This window comes from Pristiophorus japonicus, chromosome 1 (assembly GCF_044704955.1).
Source record: "Pristiophorus japonicus isolate sPriJap1 chromosome 1, sPriJap1.hap1, whole genome shotgun sequence".
Taxonomy (NCBI): Eukaryota; Metazoa; Chordata; class Chondrichthyes; family Pristiophoridae; genus Pristiophorus; species Pristiophorus japonicus.
The window spans coordinates 3,609,980-3,627,644 of NC_091977.1; the positions used below are offsets into that span (position 1 = coordinate 3,609,980).

Genomic DNA, 17,665 nt, shown 5'->3' on the forward strand with positions numbered 1-17,665 from the left:
CTTGCTAAGATCCATATAGACTACATCATACACACTGCCCTCATCGACCCTCTTTGTTACCTCCTCAAAAAATTCTATCAAGTTAGTCAGACACAATCTTTCCTTAACAAATCCATTCTGACTGGTAATAAGTAATAAATGACCTCCCTATTCTTCCGATCAAAATAGCAAACGTTTATCTGTGCTGACTTTCATTTGCCAATTATATGCCCCTTCTGCAAGTTTCTTCCTCGAATTTGTTGCAGTCCTCCTCAGTATCAACTATCACCCCCGTTATAGACAGGGTAACTCACAGTGCGCTAGAGGACACTCTCCCCTCGGCGCTGACCCCGCCCCTCCCCGCTGACCCCTCCCCTCCTTACCTGGGTCTCTTGACAGAAGCTGCTGTACTGTTGCTGACTTGTGGGACACTGGACTGTCGAGGAACTCCACGGCCGTCCCGGCTCTGCCCAAGTGTTTGGCGGCGGCCTTGCAGTCAGGGGGAGGAGAGTCAGGTGCGTGGGCTGGAGTAGGTGGAGCAGAGGCATCCCTAACACCCGGGAGCAGGCTCGGGGCACAGCAGGGGGCGTGAAGCCCCTCGGGGATCTCTCCCCGCAGTTGGGAGGCCCAATCGCTGGGGAGCTGGTGCGGAGGGAGGCTGCCGGCTGCTGATACTGATCCAGGTTCAGGTGTTTGGGGGGGCCACTGCTTAACAATTCCTCCCTCCTCGACTTTTCCTCGGCCGCTTGCTGGAGAAGCTCGGGATCGTAGGCGGATAGGTTCAGGTGGGCAGGGAAGCCGGGCTGTGGCCTGTGCCTGGGCTGGGGACAGGGGGGCCAGGCCTCTCGTGGGGTGGGCTGGGGGCAGGGGGCCCAGGCCTCTCGTGGGGTGGGCTGGGGACATGGGGGCCAGGCCTCTCGTGGGGTGGGCTGGGGGCAGGGGGCCCAGGCCTCTTGTGGGGTGGGTTGGGGGCAGGGGGCCCAGGCCTCCCGTGGGGTGGGCTGGGGGCAGGTGGGCTGGGGACAGGGGGGCCAGGCCTCTCGTGGGGTGGGCTGTGGGAGGGGGACAGAGCATGGCGGCTTGCTGCGAGTCACTGGACGAGCCCTCAGCTCATACTGAGGCTCCAGTCGGAGCAGCGGGAGCCCGAGTGCTGGACTTATCCCAGGAGCCAACTGGCAGGGCGTTGCCGGGGGCTGAGCCCCACGGCCCAGGAGGAGGGGAGGTCGGATGGGAATGTGGCCGCTGCTCGGCACACTCCGGGAATCGGGGAGCCGTGGTCGTCTGCAGACATGATCATCTTCAGGCCTTGGAGGAAGAGGCAACTCCTTTGGGTCCTAGGAAATAAAGGAGAACATCAGTGTACAGCTTCAAAGGGAAATTGGCTTATATAGGCATCAAAGATGATTCCCGACATCAGGATTTCAGTTCGAAGTATATATGGTTAAGGAAGATGTTTTTTTAAAATTTGGATTAGAAGACACTTTGAACTTATCTGAATGGAAAATTCAGTTTGGGATTGATACAGGCCTATGGGGAGAGAGTGGGGCAGTGGGATTAATTTGGGAATTGATACAGTGCTATGGGGAGAGAGTGGGGCAGTGGGATTAGTTTTGGGATTGATACAGGGCTATGGGGAGAGAGCGGGGCAGTGGGATTAGTTTGGGGATTGATACAGGGCTATGGGGAGAGAGCGGGGCAGTGGGATTAGTTGGGGATTGATACAGGCCTACGGGGAGAGAGTGGGGCAGTGGGATTAATTTGGGGATTGATACAGTGCTATGGGGAGAGAGCGGGACAGTGGGATTAGTTTGGGGATTGATACAAGGCTATCGAGAGAGCGGGGCAGTGGGATTAGGTTGGGGATTGATACAGGGCTATGGGGAGAGAGTGGGTACCAGTGGGATTAGTTTGGGGATTGATACAAGGCTACGGAGAGAGCGGGGCAGTGGGATTAGTTTGGGGATTGATACAGGGCTATGGGGAGAGAGCGGGGCAGTGGGATTAGTTGGGGATTGATACAGGCCTACGGGGAGAGAGTGGGGCAGTGGGATTAATTTGGGGATTGATACAGTGCTATGGGGAGAGAGTGGGGCAGTGGGATTAGTTTTGGGATTGATATAGGGCTATGGGGAGAGAGCGGGGCAGTGGGATTAGTTTGGGGATTGATACAGGGCTATGGGGAGAGAGCGGGGCAGTGGGATTAGTTGGGGATTGATACAGGCCTACAGGGAGAGAGTGGGGCAGTGGGATTAATTTGGGGATTGATACAGTGCTATGCGGAGAGAGCGGGGCAGTGGGATTAGTTTGAGGATTGATACAGGGTTATGGGGAGAGAGCGGGACAGTGGGATTAGTTTGGGGATTGATACAAGGCTATCGAGAGAGCGGGGCAGTGGGATTAGGTTGGGGATTGATACAGGGCTATGGGGAGAGAGCGGGGCAGTGGGATTAGTTTGGGGATTGATACAGGGCTATGGGGAGAGCGCGGGGCAGTGGGATTAGTTTGGGGATTGATACAGGGCTATGGGAAGAGAGCGGGGCAATGGGATTAGTTTGGGGATTGATACAGGGCTATGGGGAGAGAGCGGGACAGTGGGATTAGTTTGGGGATTGATACAAGGCTATGGAGAGAGCGGGGCAGTGGGATTAGTTTGGGGATTGATACAGGGCTATGGGGAGAGAGCGGGGCAGTGGGATTAGTTTGGGGATTGATACAGGGCTATGGGGAGAGAGCGGGGCAGTGGGATTAGTTGGGGATTGATACAGGCCTACGGGGAGAGAGTGGGGCAGTGGGATTAATTTGGGGATTGATACAGTGCTATGGGGAGAGAGCGGGGCAGTGGGATTAGTTTGGGGATTGATACAGGGTTATGGGGAGAGAGCGGGACAGTGGGATTAGTTTGGGGATTGATACAAGGCTATCGAGAGAGCGGGGCAGTGGGATTAGGTTGGGGATTGATACAGGGCTATGGGGAGAGAGCGGGGCAGTGGGATTAGTTTGGGGATTGATACAGGGCTATGGGGAGAGAGCGGGGCAGTGGGATTAGTTGTGGATTGATACAGGCCTACGGGGAGAGAGTGGGGCAGTGGGATTAATTTGGGGATTGATACAGCGCTATGGGGAGAGAGCGGGGCAGTGGGATTAGTTTGGGGATTGATACAAGGCTATCGAGAGAGCGGGGCAGTGGGATTAGTTTGGGGATTGATACAGGGCTATGGGGAGAGAGCGGGGCAGTGGGATTAGGTTGGGGATTGATACAGGGCTATGGGGAGAGAGTGGGGCAGTGGGATTAATTTGGGGATTGATACAGGCCTACGGGGAGAGAGTGGGGCAGTGGGATTAGTTTGGGGATTGATACAGGACTATGGGGAGAGAGCGGGGCAGTGGGATTAGTTTGGGGATTGATTCAGGGCTATGGGGACGGTGTGGGGCAGTGGGTTTAGTTTGGGATTGATAGAAACATATAAAATAGGTTCAGGAGTAGGCTAGTCGGCCCTTCGAGCCTGTACCACCATTCAATAAGATCATGACTGATCATTCCCTCAGTACCCCATTCTTGCTTTCTCTTCATACACCTTGATCCCTTTAGCCATAAGGGCCACATCTAACTCCCTTTTGAATATATCTAACGAACTGGCCTCAACAACTTTCCGTGGTAGAGAATTGCACAGGGTCACAATTCTCTGAGTGAAGAAGTTCTCCTCATCTCAGTCCTAAATGGCTTGCCCCTTATCCTTAGACTGTGACTTCTCCAACATCGGGAACATTCTTCCTGCATCTAACCTGTCCAATCACGTCAGAATTTTATATGTTTCAATGAAATCCCCTCTCATTCTTCTAAATTCCAGTGAATATAAGCCTAGTCGATCCAGTCTTTCTTCATATGTCAGTCCTGCCATCCTGGGAATCAGTCTGGTGAACCTTCGCTGCACTCGCTCAATAGCAAGAATGACTTTCCTTAGATTAGGAAACCAAACTGTACACAATACTCCAGGTGTGGCCTCATCAAGGCCCTGTACAACTGCAGTAAGACCTCCCTGCTCCTATACTCAAATCCTCTTGCTATGAAGGCCAACATGCCATTTGCCTTCTTCACCACCTGCTGTACCTGCATGCCAACTTTCAATGACTGATGTACGATGACACCCAGGTCTCGTTGTACCTCCCCTTTTCCTAATCTGTCATCATTCAGATAATATTCTGCCTTCCTGTTTTTGCCACCAAATTGGATAACCTCACATTTATCCACATTAAACTGCATCTGCCATGCATTTGCCCACTCACCTAACCTGTCCAAGTCACCTGCAGCCTCTTAGCATCCTCCTCACAGCTCACACTGCCACCCAGTTTAGTGCCATCTGCAAACTTGGAGATAGTACATTCAATTCCTTCGTCTAAATCATTAACATATATTGTAAATAGCTGGGGTCCCAGCACTGAACCTTGCGGTACCCCACTAGTCACTGCCTGCCATTCTGAAAAGGACCCATTTATCCCAACTCTCTGCTTCCTGTCTGCCAACCAGTTCTCTATCCATGTCAATACATTACTCCCAATACCATGTGCTTTAATTTTGCACACCAATCTCTTGTGTGGGACCTTGTCAAAAGCCTTTTGAAAGTCCAAATACACCACATCCACTGGTTCTCCCTTGTCCACTCTACCAGTTACATCCATAAAAAATTCCAGAAGATTTGTCAATCATCATTTCCCTTTCATAAATCCATGCTGACTTGGACCGATCCTGTCACTGCTTTCCAAATGCGCTGCTATTACATCTTTAATCATTGATTCCAACATTTTCCCCACTACCGATGTCAGGCTGACCGGTCTATAATTACCTGTTTACTCTCTCCGTCCTTTCTTAAAAAGTGGGGTTACATTAGCAACGCTCAATCCATAGGAACTGATCCAGAGTCCATGGAATGTTGGAAAATGACCACCAATGCATCCACTATTTCTCGGGCCACTTCTGAGATGCAGACTATCAGGCCCTGGGGATTTATTGGCCTTCAATCCCATCAATTTCCCAACACAATTTCCTGACTAATAAGGATTTCCTTCAGTTCCTCCTTCTCGCTAGACCCTCAGTCCCCTAGCATTTCCGGAAGGTTATTTGTGTCTTCCTTCGTGAAGACAGAACCAAAGTACTTGTTCAATTGGTCTGCCATTTCTTTGTTCCCCATTATAAATTCACCTGATTCTGACTGCATGGGACCTACATTTGTCTTCACTAATCTTTTTCTCTTCACATATCTATAGAAGCTTTTGCAGTCCATTGCAGCCTGGACAGGTTAGATGCAGGAAGAATGTTCGCGATGCTGGGGGAGTCCAGAACCAGGGGTCACAGTCTAAGGATAAGGGGTAAGCCATTTAGGACTGAGATGAGGAGAAACTTCTTCACTCAGAGAGTTGTTAACCTGTGGAATTCTCTACCGCAGAGAGTTATTGATGCCAGTTCGTTAGATATATTCAAGAGGGAGTTGGATATGGTCCTTACGGCTAAAGGGATCAAGGGGAATGGAGAGAAAGCAGGAAAGGGGCACTGAGGTGAATGATCAGCCATGATCTTATTGAATGGTGGTGCAGGCACGAAGGGCCGAATGGCCTACTCCTGCACCTATTTTCTATGTTTCTATGTTTCAGTCAGTTTTTATGTTCCTGCAAACTTACTCTCATACTCTACTTTCTCCCTCCTAATTAAACCCTTTGTCCTCCTCTGCTGAATTCTAAATTTCTCCCAGTCCTCAGGTTTGCTGCTTTTTCTGGCCAATTTATTTGCCTCTTCCTTGGATTTAACACTATCCCTAATTTCCCTGGTTAGCCACGGTTGAGCCACCTTGCCCATTTTATTTTTACGCCAGACAGGGATGTACAGTTGTTGAAGTTCATCCATGTGATATTTAAATGTCTGCCATGACCTATCCACCGTCAACCCTTTAAGTATCATTCGCCAGTCTATCCTAGCCAATTCACGTCTCATACCATCGAAGTTATCTTTCCTTAAGTTCAGGACCCTAGTCTCTGAATTAACTGTGTCACTCTCCATCTTAATGAAGAATTGTACCATATTATGGTTACTCTTCCCCAAGGGGCCTCGAACAACAAGATTGCTAATTAATCCTCTCTCATTACACAAGACCCAGTCTAGGATGGCTAGCTGTCTAGTTGGTTCCTCGACATATTGGTCTCGAAAACCATCCCTTATACACTCCAGGAAATCCTCCTCCACCGTATTGTTACCAGTTTAGTTAGCCCAATCTATATGAAGATTAAATTCGCCCAATGATAACTGCTGTACCTTTATTGTACGCATCCCTACCGTCCCCAACCTCACTACTGCTGTTTGGTGGTCTGTACACAACTCCCACGAGCGCTTTCTGCCCTTTGATGTTCCACAGCTCTACCCATACAGATTCCACATCATCCAAGCTAATGTCCTTCCTTACTATTGCGTTAATCTCCTCTTTAACCAGTAACGCTACCCCACCTCCTTTTCCTTTCTGTCTATCCTTCCTGAATATTGAATACCCCTTGATGTTGAGTTCCCAGCCTTGGTCACCTTGGAGCCATGTCTTCGTAATCCCAATTACATCATATCTGTTAATAACTATCTGTGCAGTTCATTCATCCACCTTATCACGAATGCTCCACGCATTGAGACACAGAGCCTTCAGGCTTGTTTTTTTTAAACACTCCTTGTCCTTTTAGAATTATGTTGTAATGTGACCCTTTTTGATTTTTGCCCTTGATTTCTCTGCCCTCCACTTTTCCTTATCTCCTTTCTACCTTTTGCTTCTGCCCCCATATTACTTCCATCTGTCTCCCTGCATAGATTCCCATCCCCTTGCCATATTAGTTTAAACCCTCCCCAACAGCACTAGCAAACACTCCCCCTGGGACATCGGTTCCTGTCGTGCCTAGATGCAGACCGTCTGGTTTGTACTGGTCCCACCTCCCCCAGAACCGGTTCCAATGTCCCAGAAATTTGAATCCCTCCCTCTTGCACCATTCCTCAAGCCACGTATTCATCTTAACTATCCTGCTATTTCTACTCTGACTAGCACGTGGCATTGGTAGCAATCCTGAGATTACTACCTTTGAGGTCCTACTTTTTAATTTAACGCCTAGCACCCTAAATTCAGCTTGTAGGACCTCATTCCGCTTTTTACCTATATCGTGAGTACTTTTATGCACCATGACAACAGGCTGTTCACCCTCCCCCTCCAGAATGCCCTGCAGCCGCTCCGAGATATCCTTGACCCTTGCATCAGGGAGGCAACATACCATCCTGGAGTCTCGATTGCGGCCGCAGAAAAGCCTATCTATTCCTCTTACAATAGAACCCCCTATCACTTTAGTTCTCCCACTCTTTTTCCTGCCCTCCTGAGCAGCAGAGCTACCCACGGTGCCATGAACTTGTCTGCTGCTGCCCTCCCCTGATGAGCTATCTCCCCCAACAGTATTCAAAGTGGTTTATCTGTTTTGGAGGGAGATGACCGCAGGGGACCCCTGCACGACCTTCCCACTCCTGCTCTGCCTGATGGTCACCCATTACCTATCTGCCTTTGTTACCTTTGCCTGCGGTGTGACCAACTCACTAAACATGCTATTCACGACATTCACAAGGCTATGGGGAGAGAGCAGAGCAGTGGGATTAGTTGGGGATTGATACAGGGCTATGGGGAGAGAGCGGGGCAGTGGGGTTAGTTTCGGATTGACACAGGGCTATGGGGAGAGAGAGAGGGGCAGTGGGATTTGTTTGGGATTGATATAGGGCGATGGGGAGAAAGCGGGACTAGTTGGGGATTGATACAGGGCTATGGGGAGAGAGCGGGGCAGTGAGATTAGTTTGGGGATTGATACAGGGCTATGGGGAGGGAGCGGGGCAGTGGGATTAGTTTGGGATTGATACAGGGCTATGGGGCGAGAGTGGGACATTGGGATTATAGTTGGGTGTTGATCCAGGGTTATGGGGAGAGAGCGGGGCAGCGGGATTAGTTTGGGATTGATACAGGGCTGTGGGAAGAGAGCGGGGCAGTGGGATTAGTTTGGGATTGATACAGGGCTGTGGGGAGAGAGCGGGGCAGCGGGATTAGTTTGGGATTGATACAGGGCTGTGGGAAGAGAGCGGGGCAGTGGGATTAGTTTGGGATTGATACAGGGCTGTGGGGAGAGAGTGGGGCAGCGGGATTAGTTTGGGATTGATACAGGGCTGTGGGGAGAGAGCGGGGCAGTGGGATTAGTTTGGGATTGATACAGGGCTGTGGGGAGAGAGTGGGATTAGTTGGGGATTGATACAGGGCTGTGGGGAGAGAGCGGGGCAGTGGGATTAGTTTGGGATTGATACAGGGCTGTGGGGAGAGAGCGGGGCAGTGGGTTCTTTGGGATTGATATAGGGCTGTGGGGAGAGAGCGGGGCAGTGGGATTAGTTTGGGATTGATACAGGGTTATGGGGAGAGAGTGGGGCAGTGGGATTAGTTTGGGATTGATACAGGGCTGTGGGGAGAGAGCGGGGCAGTGGGATTAGTTTGGGATTGATCCAGGGTTATGGGGAGAGAGTGGGGCAGTGGGATTAGTTTGGGATTGATACAGGGTTATGGGGAGAGAGTGGGGCAAGTGGGTTGTTTGGGATTGATACAGGGTTATGGGGAGAGAGTGGGGCAGTGGGTTGTTTGGGATTGATACAGGGTTATGGGGAGAGAGTGGGGCAGTGGGTTGTTTGGGATTGATACAGGGTTATGGGGAGAGAGCGGGACAGTGGGATTAGTATGGGATTGATACAGGGTTATGGGGAGAGAGCGGGGCAGTGGGATTAGTTTGGGATTGATACAGGGCTGTGGGGAGAGAGCGGGGCAGTGGGTTGTTTGGGATTGATACAGGGTTATGGGGAGAGAGTAGGGCAGTGGGATTAGTTGGGGATTGCTGAGTCATGATGGGCCGAATGGCCTCTTTCTGTGCTGTGGTGATGCGGAGACTCCGGGAAAGCAGGATGCACAGTCCAGGAAACTGAACCTTCACCCAATGAAGACCAACAGATGGTTTACTTTTCACACCCGCACTGCTGCAGAGTGAGCTCTCCTGTGAGGCACAAACGGTAATGAGGGAAGTGGTGATGGGAAACGGCTGTCGCACTGCCCCAACCCAGCCTGCGCCTTGAGGTGTTAAGATCATCAAAGAATTTGATCTGAGAGTTTGAAGCTCATCTCATACCTCCCCCTCGCCCCAGCCCATCATCTTAGCATGCGACATTACCCTTGTGTCAGCTTAACTCGGGGCCTGTATTCACTGGAGTTTAGAAGAATGAGAGGGGATCTCATTGAAACGTATAAAATGCTGACTGGGTTGGACAGACTGGATGCAGGGAGGATGTTTCCCCGGGGCTGGGAAGTCTAGAACAAGGGGTCACAGTCTCAGGATACGGGGTAGGAAATTTAGGAGCGAGATGAGGAGAAATGTTTTCACTCAGAGGGTGGTGAACCTGTGGAATTCTCTACCACAGAAGGCTGTGGAGGCCGAGTCACTGAATATATTTAAGAGGGAGATAGATAGATTTCTAGACACAAAAGGAATCAAGGGGTATGGGGAAAAAGTGGGAATATGGTGTTGTGATAGAGGATCAGCCATGATCATATTGAATGGCGGTGCAGACTTGAAGGGCCGAATGGTCTACTCCTGCTCCTATTTTCTATGTTTCTATGATCCCCAGCCATCCCATTCATGCTCGCTTCCCTGCACTTTATTCTTTTCTCCATTTAAATCCCAATCAGCTGCCCATATCTCGACAGATTGCCCGGTCTGTGCCGGGGCCAGTGAACATTGAGCTGTGGGAGAGAGGAGGCAATCCGTCCTGGGAGGCCACCTGATCAACATGGAATCGAGGAAGACTTGCTTCCACTCTTTTAAAATGAGTCATTTGGTGGCTGAACAATCCAATATGAGAACCACAGTCCCTGTCACAGGTGGGACAGATAGTCGTTGAGGGAAGGGGTGGGTGGGACAGGTTTGCCGCACGCTCCTTCCGCTACCTGCGCTTGATTTCTGCATGCTCTCGGCGATGAGACTCGAGGTGCTCAGCGCCCTCCCGGATGCTCTTCCTCCACTTAGGGCGGTCTTTGGCTAGGGCCTCCCAGGTGTCGGTGGGGATGTTGCACTTTATCAGGGAGGCTTTGAGGGTGTCCCTGTAACGTTTCCTCTGCCCACCTTTGGCTCGTTTGCCGTGAAGGAGTTCAGAGTAGAGCACGCACATTGGGAGTCTCGTGTCTGGCATGCGAGCAATGTGGCCTGCCCAGTGGAGCTGATCGAGTGTGGTCAGTGCTTTGATGCTGGGGATGTTGGCCTGATCGAGGACGCTAACGTTGGTGCGTCTGTCCTCCCAGGGGATTTGTAGGATCTTGCGGAGACATTGTTGGTTGTATTTCTCCAGCGGCTTGAGGTGTCTACTGTACATGGTCCATGTCTCTGAGCCACACAGGAGGGCAGGTATTACTACGACCCTGTAGGCCATCAGCTTGGTGACAGATTCGAGGGCCTGGGCTGCAAACACTCTTTCCCTCAGGCGGCTGAAGGCTGCACTGGAGGCAGTGTTGGATCCCGTATTCCAGTGACCTCAGTTGGGCTCAGCTCGGAGGCTCCTCGTGATTAAATAGTTGGTCAAGGTATCAGAGAACGCCAGTACCTGGGAGATGCAGCTCCTCCATTGGGCTAGGGGAGAAAATTAGCCCAAACTAAGCAACCCCATCCACACAGCGACTCACGTTCTGAACACGCCAACATGCCGTAACCTTCAGCCTTGGGAGGCAGTTCAGAAAAGGTTCACTCGGATGATTCCGGGGATGAGGGGGTTGACTTATGAGGAAAGGTTGAGGAGGTTGGGCCTCTACTCATTGGAGTGCAGAAGAATGAGAGGCGATCTTATTGAAACGTATAAGATTATGAGGGGGCTTGACAAGGTGGATGCAGAGAGGATGTTTCCACTGATAGGGGAGTCTAGAACTAGGGGGCATGATCTTAGAATAAGGGGTCGCCCATTTAAAACTGAGATGAGGAGGAATTTCTTCTCTGAGGGTTGTAAATCTGTGGAATTCGCTGCCTCAGGGAGTAGTGGAAGCCGGGACATTGACTATATTTAAGACAGAGATAGACAGTTTCTTAACCGATAAGGGATTAAGGGGTTATGGGGAGCAGGCAGGGAAGTGGACCTGAGTCCATGATCAGATCAGCCATGATCGTATTAAATGGCGGAGCAGGCTCGAGGGGCCGTATGGCCTGCTCCTGCTCCTATTTCTTATGTTCTTTACCTGGGCTACCTTCTCCTGAGGCGGACTGCTTGACCTCGGAACCGCAAGGTTGCTTTCCACAACTGGTCTTTCCACAACTGGTCTCTCACATTCCGCTTCTCCAGGGGCGGGCACTCGAGTGCTTGGAGTTGGGTTTGTGGTGGGGTTCGGTGTTGGGGGTGCTCGATCCTGGCTGAGAACGGGCTGAAGCTGCTGTGGTGTTTGCTGAATGCCGGGAAGGTTCGCCAGTGATGATCCAACCACCTGCATTATGCTCATGAAGTTGATTTGCTGGAGCTGTTGGGGTTGAAAACAAGAGCGAGTGAGATCTACAGAGTGAGCGACAGACACAAAGGGTAAGGGTACACCTATTTTTCTTAAAACAAGGCACAGGAAGAGGCTACGAACAAACTGTTTTACAGTAAAAACGGTTGGACTATCTGGGTGGGGAACAGGCGCCAGCTTGTGGCAAGTGGGGGCTCATCACCCATTAAAAGCAATCTCGGTGGTCAAGGGCGAAACTTGGTCATGCATACAGACAAAGAGATTAATACTATCTATCAGAGGAGACCCGGAGTTGATTGGCTGCAGGGGATAAAACAGTTCACCCCAGAGACTACATGCCCAACCTGGACGCCCGTTTCTCGCGCCACAAAGTGCGCATAAAAAACACTTCCAGATTCTCCGGCTCCCTGCTGGTCCTCTTGAGCCGGGCGCGACGCAGCACGAGCTGCAGGGGGCGGAGCCAGGTCCCTGCGCTGAAAACAGTGCCGGGACCTCTGCACGCATAGCAGCTTCAGGTGCCCAAAACTGTGTGGGAGGGGCCCGAAGCACGCAGCCCCTAACCCTGGCCCAATGGCCTCACTGGGGCTGCGTGCATAAGGCTCCTCCCACAGCCAGCTCCTGCTTCCTCCCGACCCGACTCGACTCCCGCTCCCCCCCGCACCCGACCCGACCTGACCCGCGCTCCCCCACTGCCCTCCCCCCGACCTGACCTCCCTCCCCACGCCCCCGACACGAACCGACCCGCTCTCCCTCCCTCCCCACCCGCAACCCGAACCAACCCAACCTCCATCCTCCTCCCCCCCCCTCCTCCCCCACCTCGACCCGTGCTCCCAACCTCCCCCCCCCCCCACACCCCCGGACCAGACACGACACGATCCGACCCGATCTGACCCGACCCCGACCTGCGCTCCCCCCGACCCGACCCAACGCCACCTTCCTGTAAATCTGGTGCTGGGGACCGGGCCCTGCCCGAAGTCTTGGGCCCGGCCCGTTCAGCCTCCCCACTTTCTCCTCTCCCCCCCCCCCCCTTTCTCCTCCCCACTACTTCTCTCCCCTTCTCCACCCTCTCCTTCTCTCCCCCCTCCCTCCCCCTCTCCTCCCCCTCCCTCCCCTCTCCTCCCCTTCCCTTTCTCCCCACCCTCTCTCCTCCCCTTCCCTTCCTCCCCTCCCTCTCTCCTCCCCTTCCCTCCCTCTCTCCTCCCCTTCCCTCCCTCTATCCTCCCCTCTCCCCTCCCCCCCTCTCCCCTCCCCCTGCCCCCCCCTCTCCTCTCCCCCTGCCCCCCTCTCTCCCCTCCCCCTGCCCCCCTTCTCTCCCTCTACCCCCCTCCTCTCGCTGTCAGAAACACAGACACTGACAGACAGACAGACAGATAGAGACACTGACAGAGACGGCGGGCGGGGGGGGGGGGGGGTGGGGGCAGTATCCCAGCATGCTGTTGGAGGGCTCCTGGTGCTGCAGTCGGTAAGTAGAAAATGTTTTATTTGTTGATTTAAAAAAAAAATTATTTCTTATTAATTTTTTTGATTGATTTATTGGTTGATTTATTGATGTTTTTATAATTTATTATTGATGATGGCTCTTTATTTGTAAAACTGAAGTGTTTAATGTTTGTAAACTTCCCTTTAACCCCCCCCCCCCCCCGCCGCCATTCCCGACGCCTGATTTGTAACCTACGCCTGATTTTCTAAAGTGTAGACAAGGTTTTTTCGAGCGTACAAAAATTTTCACTTACTCCATTCTAAGTTCGTTTGGAGTAAGTTTTCACTGCCGAAACTTTGAAAACAGGCGTAAGTGGCCGGACACGCCCCCTTTTGAAAAAAGAAATTCTGTTCCAAAGTGAAACTGTTCTAACTGACTAGAACTGGAGGAAACTAAATGCCGAGAATTTGAATTTATAAGATACTCCGTTCTACACCAGTTGCTCCAAAAAATCAGGAGCAACTGAGGCCGAAACTTGGGCCCTACAAGTCTGCAAGAAGCCAAGACTACAAAGGACCCTACGAAATACACATTTTTGCATGGAAACATAGAAACATAGCAAGTAGGTGAAGGAGTAGGACATTCGGCCCTTTGAGCCTGCACCACCATTAAATATGATCATGGCTGATCATGCAACTTCAGTACCCCATTCCTGCTTTCTCTCCATACCCCTTGATCCCTTTAGCCGTAAGGGCGATATCTAACTCCCTTTTGAATATATCTAATGAACTGGCCTCAACAACTTTCTGTGGTAGAAAATTCCACAGGTTCACAATTCTCTGAGTGAAGAAGTTTCTCCTCATCTCGGTCCTAAATGGCTTACCACTTATCCTTAGACTGTGACCCCTGGTTCTGGACTTCCCCAACATCGGGAACATTCTTCCTGCATCTAACCTGTCCAGTCCTGTCAGAATTTTATATGTTTCTATGAGATCCCCTCTCATTCTTCTAAATTCCAGTGAATATAAGCCTAGTCGATCCAGTCTTTCTTCATATGTCAGTCCTGCCATCCCGGGAATCAGTCTGGTGAACCTTCGCTGCACTCCCTCAATAGCAAGAACGTCCTTCCTCAGATTATGAGACCAAAACTGCACATAATACTCAAGCTGTGGCCTCACCAAGGCCCTGTACAACTGCAGTAAGACCTCCCTGCTCCAATATTCAAATCCCCTCGCTATGAAGGCCAGCATCTTCTTTACTGCCTGCTGTACCTGCATGCCAACTTTCAATGACTGATGTACCATGACACCCAGGTCTCGTTGCACCTCCCCTTTTCCTCGTCTGCCGTCATTCAGATAATATTCTGCCTTCGTGTTTTTGCAACCAAAGTGGATAACCTCACACTTATCCACATTATACTGCATCTGCCATGCATTTGCCCACTCACCTAACCTGTCCAAGTCACCCTGCAGCTTCCTAGCATCTTTCTCGCAGCTCACACTGCCACCCAGCTTAGTGTCACCTGCAAACTACATTCAATTCCTTAGTCAAAATCATTAACGTATATTGTAAATAGCTGGGGTCCCAGCACTGAACCCTGCGGCACCCCACTAGTAAAGGGGTCTGAAAAAGACCCCTTTATTCCCACTCTTTGCTTCCTGTCTGCCAACCAGTTCTCTATCCACGTCAATACATTACCACCAATACCATGTGCCTTAATTTTGCACACTAATCTCTTGTGTGGGACCTTGCCAAAAGTCTTTACAAAGTCCATATACACCACATCCACTGGTTCTCCCTTATCCACTCTACTAGTTCCATCCTCAAAAAATTCTAGATCTGTCAAGCATGATTTCCCTTTCATAAATCCATGCTGACTTGGACCAATCCTGTTACTTTTTTCCAAATGCGCTGCTATTACATCTTTAATAATTGATTCGAACATTTTCCCCACTACCGATGTCAGGCTAACCGGTCAATAATTCCCTTTTTTCTCTCTCCCTCCTTTTTTAAAAAGTGGGGTTACATTAGCTACCCTCCAATCCATAGGAACTGATCCAGCGTCCATGGAATGTTGGAAAATTACTACCAAGGCCTCCAATATTTCTAATGCCACTTCCTTAAGTACTCTGGGATGCAGACTATCAGGCCCTGGGGATTTGTCGGCCTTCAGTCCCTTCAATTTCCCTAATATCATTTCCTGACTGATAAGGATTTCCCTCAGTTCCTCCTTCTCGCTAGACCCTCAGTCCCCTAGTATTTTCGGGAGGTTATTCGTGTCTTTCTTAGTGAAGACAGAACTAAAAGTATTTGTTCAATTGGTCTGCCATTTCCTTGTTCCCCATTATGAATTCCCCTGATTCTGACTGCAAGGGATCTACATTAGTCTTCACTAATCTTTTTCTCTTCACATATCTCTAGAAGCTTTTGCAGTCAGTCTTTAAGTTCCTGACAAGCTTCCTCTCATACTCTATTTTCCCGCTCCTAATTAAACCCTTAGTCCTTCTCTGCTGAATTCTAAATTTCTCCCAGTCCTCAGGTTTGCTGCTTTTTCTGGCCAATTTATATGCCTCTTCCTTGGATTTAACACTTTCCCTAATTTCCCTTTTTAGCCACGGTTGAGTCACCTTCCCTTTTTATTCTTTCGCCACACAGGGATGTACAATTATTGTTGTTCATCCATTGATCTTTAAATGTCTGCCATTGCCTATCCACTGTCAACCCTTTAAGTATCATTCTCCAGTCTATCCTAACCAATTCATGTCTCATGCCGTCAAAGTTTCCTTTCTTTAAGTGCAGGACCCTAGTCTCTGAATTAACTGTGACACTCTCCATCTTAAAGAAGAATTCTACCATATTATGGTCACTCTTCCCCAAGATTGCTAATTAATCCTCTCACATTACACAAGACCTAGTCTAGGATGGCCTGTTCGCTAGTTGGTTCCTTGACATATTGGTCTAGAAAACCATCCCTTATACACTCCAGGAAATCGTCCTCCACAGTATTGCTACCAGTTTGGTTAGCCCAATCAATGTGCAGGGCATTAGGATAAGAAGTTATCTTTTGCACTGTCGACTCCGTGTGCAAATTAGTATCTATTCAAACTCATCACCACAGCCAGTTAAACAGATCACCACATCGATCCAGACACATTAATCGGACCCCGGCCCAGCGGGAAACTTATTCATACTATGGATATAAATATACGAACACAGAAACACAAGAAAATGAAAGAGAAACGAAGAAGGACAAACAGAGAGACAGAAGGACACGAAAGGAACAGTACTGCAGAGAACGACAGAAGAACAACCAGCAGTTCACGGAACCAATGACCACAAACCTACAATAGCTACAGCCAGGTAGGATGATTGTATGTTTTCAGTCGATTTCTCTCAGCAGTCTAGTCCTGTAGTTTTAGTCGGTTTTTGTTGTGTAATAAAATGGGTTAAGCCTAAATTTTGTGCCACGCGTTGTCCTTTCCCACAATAAGTTCCGAAGTCTAAGAATCAGAGTAGAGTGAACAACAAACACCCAACAAGAGCGAGCATCTAGATGAGTAATTGAACCAAGAAGAGAGAGAGAGAGCATCTCGATCAGTAAATGCGTCTAGAGGGGTAAGCAGGTCTAGATTACTAAGTGAATGACTGGATGAGCAGACTAACAGGGAAAGAATTTATATTTCACATTACCTGAACCAGTTTATACATTTCGTCCTGGAGCATGTGTCTGACAACATCTGATGTGTTGACTGCCTGACCACCAGGGCCCAGAGTCTGGGATGCAGCGGGCCCAGAAGCAGCAGGTGTGAGCGGGAGGTTCCATCGATCAGACACAGATTGACAATTCACCACAGTCTGGTCCGGGCAGGAGGGAGCCGGGCTGGGCAGTCGGCCTGGGCTGAGGAAGGAATGGACAAACACAGATTGACAATTCACCACAGTCTGGTCCAGGCAGGAGGGAGCCCGCCTGGGCAATAGGCCCAGGCAAAGGAAGGAATGGACAAAAGCAGTGACTGGTGAGGGGAAACCCATCAGATTCCGTTCAGAGTCTGGCCCAGTCACTCTGCAATTACAGCAGGCACTGAGCTCACTAAGGGATAAAAACACGAATTAGGACCAGTAGTAGGCCATACGGTCCCTCGAGCCTGCTCGGCCATTCAATGAGATCATGGCTGATCTTCTACCTCAATTCCACGTTCCCGCCCGATCCTTATATACCTTGATTCCTGCTAGAGTCCAAAAATCTTTCATCTATCTCAGCCTTGAATATACTCAACGATTCAGCATCCACAGCCCTTTGGGCTAAGGAATGCCAAAGATTCACAACCCTCAAATTCCTCCTCGTTTCAGTCTTTGGCCGACCCTTTACCCTGAGACTGTGCCCCTGTTCTAGACTCTCCAGCCAGGGGGAAACAACCTCTCAGCATCTACCCCTGTCAATCCCCCTCAGAATCTTGTATGTTTCTATGAGATCACCTCTCATTCTTCTAAACTCCGGAGAGTATAGGCCCATTCTACACAATCTCTCATCATAAGACAGCCCTCTCATCCCAGGAACCTTTGTTGTACCGCCTCCAAGGCAAGTGTATCCTTCCTTAGATACGGAGAACAAAATTGTGCACAGTACTCCAGGTGTGGTCTCACCAAGGCCCTGTACAATTGTAGCAAGACTTCCTTAGTCTAGTACTCTAACCATATTGCA

General features: G+C 50.2%; 1 protein-coding gene across 1 annotated transcript in view; it reads right to left on the reverse strand.

Moving 5' to 3' along the window:
* cplane1 (ciliogenesis and planar polarity effector 1) overlaps window positions 1–17,665 on the reverse strand; it is a 306,637-nt gene that overhangs the window by 70,211 nt on the left and 218,761 nt on the right. Inside the window, exons 31-33 of the mRNA XM_070877077.1 lie at window positions 16,654–16,861; window positions 11,280–11,555; window positions 363–1,313 (exon numbers count right to left, since the gene is read on the reverse strand). Coding sequence (XP_070733178.1) covers window positions 363–1,313; window positions 11,280–11,555; window positions 16,654–16,861 — 1,435 coding nt within the window. The remainder of the gene's footprint in view (window positions 1–362; window positions 1,314–11,279; window positions 11,556–16,653; window positions 16,862–17,665) is intronic.